Here is a 15602-nt window from a genome sequence, read left to right on the forward strand (position 1 = left end):
GTCAGTCGCAGTGAGCCGCACAGGCCCTCCCCAGGCCCGGGTGCAGCGCCCGGGGAGCTGTGAGACGGCGTTCAGCGGGCAGCCCAGGGTGCGGGCGGGGCCGGCGTGCGCGGCCTCTTTAAGAGTAAGAGCGCCACAGTGGTGCCGGGCACAGCGGCTGTCGTTCCACGCATGCGCACAGCGTGCCCCTGCGACTTATTCGGTGCTGCCGGCACAGGGGTTGCGTGTAGGGGTGGGGAGTCGCGCTATAGTCGCTCGCGCATGCGCAGAACACGGCTTCCCCCGTGCGCTTTGTGGTGCTGCCGGAAGCGGGTGCGGGCCGAGCACAGCGAGCGGCGCTCCCGGTCCCGTGTGGCCGCGGCCCCGTGGCGCCGGCGGCCTGAGGGAGCGGCGCGCTCCGACATGTCTGCGGGGCTCTCGGCTCAGGTAAGACGGCCAGGCTTCCCGCCACGGCGCATTCGAGCTCGGTCCGCTTCGCCGCCCGCGGGGCCTGTGGCGCGGGCGCCGCCCGGAGGCTCCGCCGCGCTGACCTCTGCGCTGCCGCGGCGGGGCCCGAGCGGGGCGGGCGGCGGGCGAGCCTGTCCCCGGGGCCCCCCCAGCGCCTCGCGCCTGGCTGGTGCCGCGGAGCCACCGCAGGGCGGGCGGGAGCGACTCTCGATGACCTCCCCGCGGCTCAGGGCCCCTCGCGGCCCTTGCTCCGGCCCCGCGGTCGAACCGATTTTCGGGTGCCTAGGAGGAGCGTGAGGTGGTACCCGCGCCCTTCCTCCGGTCTGGATCCTGCGAGTGGGAGCTGGGCCTGAGGGAGGAAAAAGTTTGTGTCGCTCTTTCCCGCAGAGCGCGACCAACAGCTCGCTGATGTCGAGCTCAGGCCTCCCGGGCTCTGTTCGGATTCTGCTTTCCCTGTCTCATTTGGTCTCCCGGCCCAAATCCTATTTATTTGGCAAACAGTGGACTGCAGCGAGGCTTCCCCCGGAGTAAGGGGGCTGTGCCTGCAAGAGTCATTCCTGCTTGAGCAGTTTGGAGACTTCACGAGAAACTGGACTGACAAATAAGTGCCAATGTAAAATAAACTGTTGAGTAAAAAATTTTCTCAGTCGAGTGGACTGTTTTGTGCTCAAGTTCATTAAATAGTTTTTGGCACAAATGAGGGGTTTGAAAACTTATTAAATTCTCAGATGACTTGCCTGGAAGATAATTTTCTCAAACCTATTGTTAAAATGAGAGTGATAATGAGAAGCAGAATAATACTGATATCTGATTAATGATGCTTGAAAGCAGAATAATAGCCAAAACATACAAAACTGACTGATGTTTTTGCTTTTTTTATGGCTGTGCTCATCTTCAGCTGTAACAGTATGCAGCTTCTAGGCCTTCTTTGTAGCAGGTGCCCTGCCTCCGGCTTTGGCCAGGCTGTGTCCAGCAGTGTTCCTGGGAACTAAGGAGGCGATGGGGTCCATGAAGTGTTGGAGACAGTAAGGCCGGAGTCCTGTGGCTTAAATAGTACCTTACATTTGAGATCCAGCCTTCTCTGTGGTGCATTCATGTATTAACTTCTGCTACAGTAATGCAGTAAAATCTGACAAATTTGTCTTCTCTGGGCAAGGGCAGCTGGGATTCTCTTCTGATCCTTAGTAGCGCTGTGATTGAATGGCTTGGGAAAGGATGACAGGAGATCCTGTTTTTGTGTGTGCCTCGTCTCTTCTTGCCTTGAATATAGAGATTTTTTTAAAAATTTAATAGTAGCCCTGACATGCATGATTTTTTTTATTCTTTAACAAAATACTTAAAATACTAAGTTTCTGCTGGTCTTTCAGATAGGTCTTCTATATTGTTCTTGCCATTTTTATTTTATACATGCTCTCTGCTCTGGCTGTTGTCCTTTACACACAGTGCATACCTTAGGCAGAGCTGACCTGATAGATGGCTCCAGAGGTGAGCTACCAGGAGGGTTGTGCTTCCTCAGATCTGCTAGGCTTAATGCCAGAGGTGCAGTTAGTCTCAGCTAGATCTAACTCACTTTCTCCAGCATGAACTTGGAGGCCAGTGGGCATATAGCAGCTGTTCATGCTCAGAATTTCACAGGACTGAGAAAAACTGCTCATAAACATGGTTTGTGCTCTGGGGGAAGGTGGGTTGTGGCAGAATGGCTTTCTGGCAAGAATTGTTTCCTCTAGAGAGCAGATATTAGTATTGTTAGGTGGCAGAAGTCATGTTAAATGAGAGAGCTTTCTTTTTTTCCAGGAAATACTTATAAAGCATATCTGATATCCTAGAACTTTGATGTAGACCTTTTTTTGTGGCTGCTTCTCTGGTTTAGGCTCAATTAGGCCTTCAGCCTTCCTTGAGCATATCTCTGCTGATGGTCTTTGCATCTCTTGTACTACTAACAATTGTCTGCTCTGCTTTTTTGGTTCTAATAAAAGCAAGGAAAGATCCACTTTTGGGACAGTTTCTCTTTGTGCTTGAAGTTCTTTTGCATTGTAGGAAAATACTTAATTTTACATCTGAAGCTGCTGAACACAAAAGACTAAATGTTCACATTTGCCCCCAGCACTTCCCTCCCTCAGTGTACGTTTTCTGAGGAACTGCTCTGTACATGGGTATTGATTCCCCGACCTCTCCCTTGCACACACTTTAAATACCTCAGCTTCAGGCTCGGACCTTCTATACATTCTTTCACAGTAACTGCAGAATGTGGCTCTGTTTAGTTCTCACTGTCTAACTTTAGTGATCCAGGAGTTTAATACTTTGGCTGCAGCTGTTCATATTAAGTCTTTGGAAACTGGAAATAGAACTTTATTTTTTCTGGACTCATTATTCTTCGGTGCTCACTGACTTCTCTAGTGTTTGAAAACTGAGAATCTTGGGTCTTTAGTGCTGGGACATCCAGTTTCAGTAGTGTATATGGTGATAACTACTGAAGTTCCTAAGATGAAACAGATTGGGAAGAAATACATAAAATCCAGATTATTTACCACACTAGTGAATATTGGAATTGACGCTCAATTTCATAGTAAATGAATGTCTCCTTTGTTTTGCTGGTTTTAATGCTGGTGATTTCATTCTAGGTCTATCTGTGAGAGTGCGAGGATGTTTTATTTAGTGCAGCCTCCAGGAACATACAGTGAACATACAGCATACTAGTGTGTGAACAACAGGGGTTTATTTATTGTTCTTCTCACAGCAGGGAGCTGCTTTCTGTGAGTCCTTAGTGATTTGAACCCCAATAGGACATATGTATACGTGAAGTGCAAATATTCAGCTTCATGAAACTTGGGAGATGTTAGTTGGGCCAGTGGGGGTGCTTTATTGAAGCTGAGATACAGAAGCGTTGCAAAAACAAGTCAGAATCAGGTGTGATGTGACAGTTGCTGTTTTGGTCTTCAGTTTGCTGTTGCTGTTTCAGTAGTTACTGATAAATACAGCATATTGGAAGGGAGGGAGTCCTGCTGCTGTGCAGCATTACGCGCTCTTTGTCTGAGGCAAGTTAGGAAGCTGTCAGTGGAATCTGTCAGGAACGTTGTCTAGGATATCATAGAGTGGAGACTTTCCAGTGTTTTTAATTTCTGTCCAGTTAGAAGGAGCTTCATACTAGATAGATTTAGCAATACTCCAATCCTAACAGATTGCAGCCATTTCCAGTTCAAGTGGCAGTTGAACTGGAGTCTTAAATAAAAAGTAACTTCTACTCCTTCTGAATAAAAACTTTTAAGTGCTAAATATAAGGGTGTTAATAGATCAATACCCTGATAAATCTCCCTTTTAAGGATTTTGCATCTGAATCAATTACTTCTTTCAGTATTCCTTGCATATTGCTAAAACTAACAGATTTCTTTTACAGCAAGACCAAAGGAAGCCTCAAATATTAACAAGATACAGACTGATCATTAAATTTATGTATGAATGTCAGACAGGAGGCTGGGATTGTGTAGTATGAGAAGTTTTGGTTGTCCTGCTGCTGAATCTCTTCAACATGGAATATTGTATATATTCTGTATCTTAAAAGTGCTACTCCTCAGAGGTGTGGAAGACCTCTGAGGAGTACCCAGAAGAGCTTTGTATCTTTTCTTCAATGTGGCAGGGAGCTGCATGAAGATGGGTGATTGTGTCCTAGTATTTCCCTTCCCCAGTGCAATTAAGGTTTTCTGAAATGCAGCAGGATTTGGGAATCCTTGTTCTTTGAGTTCTTCTAGATGAGAAAGAAATAGGCATTGCCTACAATTTTCTCGTATTGTAAAGCACTTCCACACACCTGGGCACCCTACTCTGGGATGAGGGCAGCCACAGTGAGTGTGCTGTGGTTATCACTCACTGATAAGCTTCTGCCATGAGCGGCTGCGCACTGCCTTACTGCCAGCTGGAGGGTGGGTATGGAAAGGACATGCTGTTTGATCAGTTCAAATCAGTTTCTTTAAACCAGTGTTCCTCAAGTGCTGTTACAGGGTTGCATACTTCTAATGAGCTTGTGTCACAGGAGAGGAATGGAGAGTGCTTGCCCTCTTCCCTTGTAGGATTGAGGGTAGGGACTCTGCTCTGGGAATAGAGACAATGTGCTGCGGGGCTGAGAGAGGAGGGGGAAGTCTTGGAAAGTGGATTCTATCTCATTTCTGTCCCTTCTGCTTTGGCTCCAAACTCAAGATGGTGTTCAGAATGGAGAGAAAGGGGAAGACAAAGCGTCTCTGTGGCTATAGGACATGAAAGGAAAAGATAACTGTATGGAAACCTAGATACTGAAGCCAAACAGTGATTGAAGCCATCACTGAGGATTGGAATTTTGTGGGTTTTGTTTGGTATTTTGTTTTTGTGTGGTTTTCTTCTTTGATTTTTTTGTTTGGGTTTTTTGTTTGGTTTGATTTAGGTGGGAGGTGTGTGTGTGTGTGACCTTTCTGTGTCATGGAATTGCCATTTTTCTCTAAGCCTAAGGGCTTTGACCGCAGTTGCATGAGCATTCCCCTGCCTCAGCCCCCAGAGGAGAGAAGGTGCCTGAAGAATGTAGGGGTTGTACGTCCTGCAGGCTGCTTCTGCTCTGGTTAATTCACTATCAGATTGGCACACATGATTGCTGCCTCAAACCAGGAAGGATGTAGTTTGGAAGACAACATCTTGCTGTCTTGCTTTTCTGTCTCCCTTGGAGGGAATCACCAGGCTTTTGCATAGGTTTTGGGTATCAGCATTTGGGGAGTCAGCTAAATAGGCAGACTTGCCACTCGGGTTTTCCCTAGGAATGCGTATTTCTAGGCCTGGCTTCTTGTTCGCTTTTGGGCCAACTAACGTCAAAGGGAAGTGTTCAGAATATTCCCTGTATAACTAACTGGCTTCCAAATTCTACCAGGTAAATGTAGTTGGCAAACAGATCTTGGAGTGCCATCCGTGACAGCTTGAGTTGCTCTGATCTGTGTCTCCTGAACACTCATTGCTTTTTTCCTGTGCCAGCCCTGTTTTCCTTGTTCACATGGTCAGCTGGCACAGATAATGGATGAAAGACTCCTGATTCTGGTGGGAGAGGAGGAAAGTGAGATGGTGCAGTCTCAGTTCTGGTGGCTTAGGCTGCTGTGGTACCACAGCTTGAGCAGCAGTTTAACGTTGTTGTGAGCCTGTACAAAACGTTCTGCTGTCAGAGGGATGTTCCTGCCACCCCTCTGGCCTTGGGTCCTCACTACACTGTTGTGTTGGCACAGATGTTTCTCATCTGAGTTAGATCAGATCTGTGGATGTGTTTGATGTGTGGATCAAAACTGGCGGTGCGTGGTGGGAGTCTCTGAGCTGCCCAGTGCAGTCTCATGACTGGTGCTGCCTCATCCCTCCCGTTCCTGGGGCAGGGGTTTCTGGCCTGGCTCCCAGCCCTGCCTCTGTACAGCACATAGGTCTGTGTGCTGCTGGTGCAGTGTGAGCTGCTGCTGGGGACACAAGGGTGCTACTGACTGAGAGGGACTGTGGGAGCACAGCTTAACTTCTGCTGTTTCTAATCACCTCTCTTGGCTGAGGTTTCACAACAATGCCAAAATACCTAGCCTAAGCTCCCATCACTGCAAAAACCTGGTTAGTTCATGATCAGTTTGGCTTCCTGATCTCAAATGGCAGTGAGGGGAAATGCACAACTACAGTTGTGCTGGGATTGTTACTGAAAGGAGAACTGTGTCTAGTTCTGAGAACACAGCCTGGGAAATTTCCTGGTGGCTTTTCTGTCTGGAATCTGTGGGACAAATGTAGATTTTTATGGAGTGACTCTCTGTGTGTATTGACTTTAAAAGGATTTGAAATGCACCCTCAGTGCGTTGGAACCTGTATGTGTTATAATGAAACTGTAAACTGATGCTGGATTTAAGCTAGTGATGCACTAAAGCTCAGCAAGTCCTGAACTCACTGCAAATAAAGGGTTAAATTAAATTATTAAATTAAATAATATTAATTAAATTATCACTCAATTGCATTTTGCAGCTGCCAGTTTTGAGAAGTGCCTGCTGTCGAAATACCTTATGAATGTAAAAGAGGCTAATTTTTTGTCTTCTCAGATGACTAAGGTTTTCCTGGAAGTTTTCTGGTATCTCTTTTTAACTGCCCTTGAAGTGAAAAAGGGAACAAGGGATGAATTGCAGGCATTGCTTCATGAGCAGTATACTTGTAGAACTGTTTCCTACTTACCTGAAGATGTCGTGTAAATGGGAGCATCTTTCCTGCAAAGATGGTGCAAGCAGAAGTATGAGGTGAAGTCACTTCTCAAGTTAAAGTATCCAAAATGGGCTGATAGTCCTGAACTGAAACTTGCTGTAATATCTGTAATCAAGCTATGTTAAAGCTCATCTGCATAAAAAACATACTAAGGTCGAAGAACAACTGTTGGAATCTCTTCTGGATTGTCAAATGTATGAAATGGATATATGCATCTTGAATTTACAGGGGTCTGGATTGTTATACACAGCCTCAGTTTTGCTGACTCATGTCATAGACATTTCGACTAATTGTCTCTTTTTCGTCCTTGTCCCCAGGTGTTGATTGGATTGTAGCATAGAGGCACTATGTACTCAGAGTGGAGATCCTTGCATCTTGTCATTCAAAATGATCAGGGGAATACCAGTGTACTTCACAGCTATCCTGAGAATGTGGGGAGAGAAGTGGCAAATGCAGTGGTGCGTCCTCTTGGACAAGCTTTAATTACATCATCTGTTGGAAGTGAGAGTTTACTGAAAACAGACAAAGAAGTAAGTGCCTTTCCTTGGAGATGATAGTTTCCTTCATGCCAGAGTGAGAGTTTAATGGTTTTCTATTTATTTCTTTTATTTTTCTCTCTTTATTGTCCCAAGTTTTATGAAGTGTGATACATTCTTAGTTTAGTAATCTCCATAGGGTTTTTATTAGCAACTAGATCATAGCAACAGTGTACCTCATCACTTAATAGTAAATGTTTGTCTGAGCTACTGTACCAGGAGATTTAGGCTGAAGAAAACCAACCAAAAAAACTCAAAAGCAACTCAAAGAATTTAGCATTTAACACAAAGCCTTTCTAATTACCTTCAGTTTTGAAGCAACAGTATGTGACTTCAAAATAAAAGTATTTGTGTAGTACACATTTATTAGAATTTGAAAGTCTTTTACTAGCAGCTTTTGTGTGTTCTAAAGTGTTTTTTCTGCTGTTTAGCTTTGAGAGATTCAGGATTTAGAAAGTGATTTGCCATTTACTCATATTCTTCATAATATCATGATATATGAGTTAATGGTTTGGTATTTTCTTGCAGGATATGTTAAACAGAATTGCACATACAATATAACTACTGTTTTGTTGTTTGTTTCTTTTTAATTAGAATGAATCTGTTCTGACCAGTACTCACTTATGAATATTTATTTTTAATAACTTTTGCTTTGTGTTTGTTAGGTAAAATGGACTATGGAGGTGGTTTGTTATGGACTGACCCTCCCTTTGGATGGCGATACTGTGAAATACTGTGTGGATGTGTATACAGATTGGATTATGGCTCTTGTGTTACCTAAGGACTCTATTCCTTTACCTGTTATTAAGGAACCAAACCTTTATGTTCAAAGCATTCTCAAACATCTCCAAAATCTCTTTGTACCAAGGTGAGTGTTAGGGATTCCAAGCTGTAGTTAGCAGGTAACCTGTCAGAGGACACATGAGGCGTGGAGGCTCTTGAGTAAAATAAGACTGCGATTGCTGCAAGCTTAGGAGGAAGGTGTTTCTCCAAACATCTTTTGTAATTTTGCAGTAGCAAGTTGAGTTGTTGCTGCTGTGGTTAGGTAATTAGAATCACAGATAGTTCATATACGGTTTGAATGTTTACCATCCCAAAAGCTTCAAGATTTATCTCTATTGGATGACTGGAGGGCAAGCAGAAGAGCATCACTGTGTGACCATGTGCTTTTAATTGTCTAAAACAGATAAACTAAGAGCACATCACAGTCCCAGCCATTGTTAGTCAAGATTTGAGCATGTTTGTGATGTACTGAAGGATCTTGCAGTGATGGCTCTGTGCCTGCATATTGCCTGTTAAATGTGCATGGTTATGCTGACTGTCCTTCACTGGTAGTTTTGAAAGAGCCCTGTGGCAGAGTGCTTGCTGCCTGAAATCCTTGGATGATGGTGAGATAGACATGTTTCTTGGTCTTGTACACAGCTATTTCAGATTGTCAGAGTGCACAAACATCATTACCTTATTTGTAGTTTATGGTAAGTTTACCTGCTGTTGGACATACGTACTGGACAAGATTAAATATTAGTGTCCCCTGAAAAGGTATTTAACTTCAGTGTTTAGTATCGGTCCTTAAGTATCAGATTATCTGCTTTTATCAGTTTTAAATATGTATCACTGCAGGTGGCTTTCAAAGTGCACTTAGGTTGCTTCACTAATGGCTTTGTTTATAAAGGACTTTGAATAATAACTTGCAAATTCAGATGAATTCTTTGCTGGTTATTGATTACTTTGAAGTCTACACCTACTCTTAGCTGCTGTTGCTCTTAAGTTGTAGTGAAAATGCATTTTAATTCCCATTAAAGGATGGTCAAGGCAAATGACACAAGTCTGAGGAAAGCAAGCTTTGGATTAGACTGCAGCAGGAGGTTGTCTCTAAGCTTTAGTAAGTGCAGAATACAGTCTGCTGTCTGGGATCCTTTATTCCCTTGGCACAGCAGAGAAAGAATTCACTAGTCCATTAAATAGTTGTTTCTGTGATCCCTTACTTACTTTCACCTCGGAGACCCTAGCAGCAGACAGCAGTAGTAGTACAGCTTCTTGCATGCTGTTGGCACAAGCTTCCACTTCACCCTTCTCTCCCAAAGTCATTGTTGGACCCCGATGTAGGCTGGTAGACTACATGTGATAGCTGTTGAATGAAATAATTAACACCTAGGGACACAGAGGGCTGAAAAATTGTTATTTTAAACATTGTCCCTGTAGTATATCTGTTCAATAGTTTTTCTTTCAAGAGCCTCTGAGAGGTATCTTAAATACTGATTTTTCACGGTTGCTGCTGTCAGCACTCGATGTTCAAATCCCTACTCTCTTTTTAAGTTTTACCCTACAGGGAGCTGTGTTCAGAATTCATTCCAGCAACATAAGAAATTTCTATACTGCAAATGAAATGCAGAACTGAGTTGTGTATACCTGCCTTGAATAAAAGCAAAGATTCAGACTTAGGTGTCTGTGGTGGGGAAGAGGAGAATGATTTCTGGGTTTACCCAATTGATGGAGGTTGCTGATGGGCTCGTGTAGAATACTTACCCAAGAGGTGTTATGGCAACCTGTATTGAACTGTCTCCTGGAAAAATCTGCTCTCGTGTGAAGCCATTAAGTCTTTATCATAAGCCTATGTCCTATGGAAGGTTGTGATTAAAATAACTTCCTTCCTCTCCTGGATCTCTGGAAACGATGTTGCTGTTGGTTTGGCTGTCTTAAAAGTTGTGGCCCAGAGCTGTGATGGCTTCAGACTCAGATGGTGATGTATAGGTGAGGTGTGAAACGCAGCAGCCTGAAATGGGCACTTCAGTGTAAATGGCATTTCATGGGTTTTTGTACACCTATACAGAGCAGGTGCATATAGATTATTCTAATCTGAGTGCTCAGCTGAATCAAATGTTTACATGCACAGACCTTGAAATAGTGTGGTGCTGAAAAATAAAACTGTGAAGGCTGGGTGAGTCAAGTTACCTTTCCTCTATCTGCTGCAGTGATGGTAGAGAGGGTATTTGCCTCCTTCCCTCCTGCACTGGCCTTCTGTCCACCCTGAAGAAACAAACACTTTTTTGACATATTTGAATAGTCCCCAGGCAACCCTCAGGCTTTCCATTTCTGGCAGCCCTAGAATGTCCAAGAGGTCTTGAAGATGACTTAAGCAGTAGTGGTTCTTACTGCAGTCAGATAAAGTTTCAGTGCCACAAACACTGTTGGAAGGAAATATGAGAACTGTCTTCCCCTGTATAGCTTCTCCAGGAGAGTGAGGTACAGATATCTTGGTCCTCTGCAACAGACATGTCTGGAATTGCTTGAGAGGCCATGTAATATGTGACTGCCAAAGTACTTTTTTTGTAGTTCCTGTACCTCTCATGAAATCATGTGAACAGTACTTCTGAAGGAGTATGGCCAAAAGGCCACGGTCTGTAGAAATCTAGACATCTAGAAGTCTAGAAATAGTGCAAGCAGAGCTTGCCACTGGGTCAACTTTGTGGACAAGAAGAAGTCACAGATGGACAGGAATCTTTGAGTTGCCTTTACAAGATTAGTGTAGAAGTATCCTGTTAGCTTGCAAATAAGCCCTGGTTTTTTACGGTTTCTCTGAATGATTAGGGAAACAAGTCTTGAAGCAGTCTTGGAAGCTTCAAGTCTATACAGATTAAGGATATCTTTCAGTTGAAACAGTCTGCTCTGTTGTTGCTCGGGAAAAAAAAATAAATAATGCTATAAGCAAGAGAGGGCTCACTTGTCCCAAAGTTTGTTGTTCTACAGAGAGACTCTGGGTTATGACCTAGAACTAGCATCAAGCAACCCACTGAGGTCCTGAACTGTGGCTAGTAGTCTGCAATTTTGCATTAGGCATTATCTTGTCTCTTTGTAATCTTTACATATAACACTTATGTTATCAAGGTAAAAGCTGATGGTATTTAGTGGACTGGCACATTCTTGAGGTGCTTACTATGCAACATGACTTGTGGGTTATACCACATGGAAAATGTTTGGTAGGAATCTGATGATACTACTTACTAGTCCAGTGTAAGGTAATGCTTTTATGATTTTTTTTTTTTGTCATCCTTCAGTGGTGGTAGGAGGGATGACAAAATGATGCATATGTTGAAATATGCCTTACATATACTGCACACTCTAATTTGTAATCCCCTCTTTCACCCATGAAAATTTAGGCTTCCTCAGGTTTTTTACCAGTGTCCTCAGATACTGTCCAGAATGTGTCGCATTACTGTTTTGTACCTGTTCTGCCTTGTCCAGACTAACTGATCAGAGGAGGTGGTACTGCTTTGTACTGCTTCTGCACAACTTTGTGTTGAGTGACTCAGCAGTGCCAGTGTGGATCTGATTATTACTACAGGAAAAACTAGAAAATATGAAACTTTCCTTTCTTCCTTCCTTAGTCCTAACTGCTTACAGAAGAATATCTAGCAGGTCATTAAATAGGAACATCAGACTAAAGGAAGGAGGGATTAAGAATTAATTTGGAAACAAGACGAGAACTAGGAATAATTTTAATTAATTTGCTAACAATATGTTCTCCTAGTTTTGCCACTTCTGAATTATGTATGTAATAATTCATGATGTCTCAACTCGATTGTCATTGTTTGGCCCAAGATAAATCTTAGATGATGGATTGTGCTTGCTCTGGTGTTTGCTCTGTATTTAGTCTCACATGGAGAAGAGTGTTACAGTGCCTCTTGTGCTCATTAAGGCAGAGTTAGGATGCCTAGCAGCAGAGTTGAGGTGCACAGAAGCATATTGGCTCATGTTCCTAGGTCTCACTCAATAATATTTAGTTCCTTTTGTAACTGCTGAAAGTTCATGTTACTGAATACATCACTTAATAGTTCTTTCTCAAGTACTGTTTTTTCTTCTCTTACAGGCCAGACCCAGGATCCAGTCAGATCAGACTGTGCTTGCAGGTTTTGAAAGCTGTCCAGAAGCTGGCGCATGAGTCAACAATTATGGCAAGAGAAACCTGGGAGGTTTTGTTATTATTTCTTCTTCAGATCAATGACACTCTTCTAGCAGCTCCAACTGTGCAAGGTTCATGTTCATCTTCCATTTGGTTAAATTACTGAAAAAAAGTTCAGTTCTTCTTGACATTCAGCTACCAGCAGGATAGGGGAGCCCATTAAAAGCTCTGAGGAGCTACCAAAGCCCAGTAGTTCACTCCTAATTCTGCTCCGTTACTCCAAAATAAAGCATTGCCAGAAAAGGCTGAACGATATGGAGCTGAGTTTTCCTGAAAGTGTTTTTGAAGGACAGTGACTTTATACAGGAACAGTTTGGTATGAACAGTTTCAGACAATGTTGTTCCCTGTTTGTTTCACTGAAACCCCTTTGTTTTGTTGTTCAGCCTGCCTAGTGCAAAGTAATAGTGTCAGTTTTACCTATTTCAAAAAAAGACTGCAATATAGACACAGTGTAATAGGAGGCTGCCTGAGATTGGTGGATTCCTGCTGTCTCTTAATATACACTTGTGGCTGGGCTTTGTCTATTGTACTTGATCTTGTAAAAAGGCTAATTGACTGTAGGAAGCAAAGATCAGTCTTAAAAATCATGAAGAAAAAAGGGGCTGAATCTTTATTCTCTTTAACCAAAACCTCTTTGGGGAGATGTTTGAAGTTATTTAGATGGAACACTAACTGAAGGTATGCTTGGTTTCTGTTGTAAGGTGGCATTGCTGAGAATCTGGCTGAGAAATTAATTGGTGTGCTGTTTGAGGTATGGTTACTCGCTTGTACGCGGTGCTTTCCAACGCCTCCTTACTGGAAAACTGCCAAAGAGATGGTGGCTAACTGGCGACATCATCCTGCAGTAGTTGAACAGTGGAGCAAGGTCATTTGTGCCCTTACTTCCAGGTAGGAGAAATACCATGGAAATAAATGTATTTATGGGGATAATAGTGGTTATACATGTTTTGGAGTTGCTTATTTGTGGAATGCACAGCAATCTAAAAGTGAATAAGCAATACAAAGTGAGAGATCTTGCTGTATCCTTGGATTGTGTGTGTATTCCTTTGTTCTGCAAGGGAAGATCTGAGTTTGATTCTCTCTGTTCTTGTGTATGTTTAGCACCTTTGTGATATTTAGCACTTTGTGATGCACGTGTGTGTGTGTGTATTAGTCTCCATCATTGTGACTCTTCATCATGTGCCCTGAGGAATGACTCAAGAATATTAGTGCAGCATTAAGTTCGTATGTGTGACCATCAAAATTATTAGGTGCTTGTTAGTTCTCATGCTGCTGGGTTTGAGGTGACTCTTGGACTCTGCTTGGACCCTGTTGAGCTGAAACTGTGTTACAGATGCCTGGCACTTGTGCCCTGGCAGTCAGGATGTGATGGGTCAGAGGCAGACCACAGGCTCTCTGCTCTAGAGAGAAGGGGACAAGAGCTGTACTGAATCTTGCTGGGTATGGGAACAGTGAGGATCATATATGACAGGACTGTTTAGGCTGGAAAAGACCTCTAAGATCGTCAAATCCAACCATGCCCCCAGCACTGCCAAGCCTACCCAACCCATGTTCCCAAGTGCCACATCCACAGGTCTTTTAATACCCTTTGGTGATTTCACCACTGCCCTGGGTAACCTGTGCCAGTGCCTGACAATCTTTTCCATCCAATTTAAACGTCCCCTAGCACAACTTGAGGACATTTCCCCATCTTCTGTCCCTTGTTACCTGGGAGAAGAGGCCAACCCTCTGGTGGCTCCAACCTCCTTTGGTGTAGTTGTAGAGAATGAGAAGGTCCCCTCTGAGTCTCCTTTTCTCCAGACTGAGCTCTCCCAGCTCTCTCAGCTGCTCCTTGTGCTCCAGCCCCTTCCCCAGCCCTGTTCTCTTCTCTGGATATGCTGCAGCCCCTCAATGCCTTTCTTGCCGTGTGGGGCCCAGAACTGCCCCCAGGACTGGAGGTGCTTCAGCAGTGCCCAGCACAGGGGCACAGTCACTGCCCTGGTCCTGCTGCCACAGCACAGCTGGTACAGGTCAGGTGTCATTGGTCTCTTGCCCACCTGGCTCTTGTTCAGCTGCTGTTGATCAGCACCCCCAGGACCTTTCCTACTGGGCACTTTCCAGCCACTCTGCCCTAAACCTATAGCTCTGGCATTGTTGTGACCCAAGGGCAGGACCCATCACTTTGCTTTGTTGAACCTCATGGAGTGGCTTCAGCCTTGTGATCCAGCCTGACCAAATCCCTCTAGAGATCCTTCTTGTCCTTCAGCAGGTCAGCTCCTGCCCACCTTGGTGTCACCTGCAAACTGACTGAAGGAGCACTCACATCTGGGCATTGCAGGAGAGTTTTGGCTTTAGTAGAAGGCTCTGAACAGTGAAGAGATTTTCAGTATCCTTAATATTGAGGTCCTTTTGGTATGAAGTCTTTGTGGGACAAATCTCAGACTCTTTGAGGAAAAAACTTCATTAATTGCTTGTAAGAGGGTCATCTGGGTCTCCTTCCAGCTCTCCTGAAATATCATTAACTTATTTCTGTGAAAGTTCAAAGATGTGTTAAAATTGCTGCATTGTGAAATATTCAATAGTATATTTTTCTGCAAGGGTTTATTATAACTTTGAAAACTTTTGCTTTGAATTACCTGTCAAAATGTGAAGTATGGATAGATTTTTCCAGGTTATGTTTTCTTATTATTTGTTAAACCCCTGGGAAATAAAGCTGCAATACGAGTTCTGTGTATTTCCCACGCTATTTCTTTAGCTATTTTTAACTTGTTAGATGTAGCGTTACATAAGGGAAAATACTTTATGATTCACTGATCTGAAAAGAGCAGCTCTGTCTCAAAACATGTGTTGGTGTTCTGCACCACACACTGTGCCTACACTTTCTTTCCCACTGTTGACTAACAGTCTTGGTTCTGTTGGTGCACAGGAATCTGCAGGGTTTCTGGAATGTTTTAGTCTGTGTTCGGTAATGTTGGTTTATGCCTGATACATGGAAAGTTAGGCTCCTGTGAGGTTAGCTTTAAATTCAGTGGTATTTTAAACTACATTTTTAATACTTCAATGAAGCTCCAGCTTCAAACAGTTAAAACGTTTTAGTAAACAGTTCTGTGAATCAGGTTATTAGCAATAAGCTGAGAGGAACCGTTTCAAATTTAAACCATACGGAAATTATATTTGGAAATTTATACACATATACAGTGTTAATTTGTGTCCTTGGCTATGATTTTTAGCAGGATGAAACTGGAGGCTTGATTATGTTACCATACCAATAGATAGTACTTTTACCCCATCTAGATTGCTTAAAGTATATTTTAACTGTCTTGGATGTGTGGCTTAAAATTTATTTCTGTCTTCAATCATTCTTGAAAATGTCCCATATGTCACTGAAGATTTGGTCATGCTCTTTGAAAAACTGGTTTCTTGCAGTCATAGGGAGAACTGAAGCAGCGCACTGTGT

At 43.4% G+C, this 15602-nt stretch overlaps 1 protein-coding gene across 4 annotated transcripts in view; it reads left to right on the plus strand.

Moving 5' to 3' along the window:
• The first annotated feature begins 242 nt into the window (after window positions 1-242).
• The window catches only part of RALGAPB (Ral GTPase activating protein non-catalytic subunit beta), a 63852-nt gene continuing 48492 nt past the window's right edge, over window positions 243-15602 (plus strand). For all 4 annotated transcript variants that reach the window (XM_014260773.2, XM_014260774.2, XM_005532198.3 and 1 more), the window contains exons 1-5: window positions 243-426; window positions 6987-7199; window positions 7871-8073; window positions 12073-12236; window positions 12868-13054. In XM_014260773.2, the coding sequence (XP_014116248.1) occupies window positions 7017-7199; window positions 7871-8073; window positions 12073-12236; window positions 12868-13054 (737 nt within the window). In that variant the 5' untranslated portion in view covers window positions 243-426; window positions 6987-7016. The remainder of the gene's footprint in view (window positions 427-6986; window positions 7200-7870; window positions 8074-12072; window positions 12237-12867; window positions 13055-15602) is intronic.

Source organism: Pseudopodoces humilis, chromosome 19, assembly GCF_049639895.1.
Source record: "Pseudopodoces humilis isolate 2021_Gansu_Grassland_sample_001 chromosome 19, ASM4963989v1, whole genome shotgun sequence".
In the NCBI taxonomy this organism is placed as follows: domain Eukaryota; kingdom Metazoa; phylum Chordata; class Aves; order Passeriformes; family Paridae; genus Pseudopodoces; species Pseudopodoces humilis.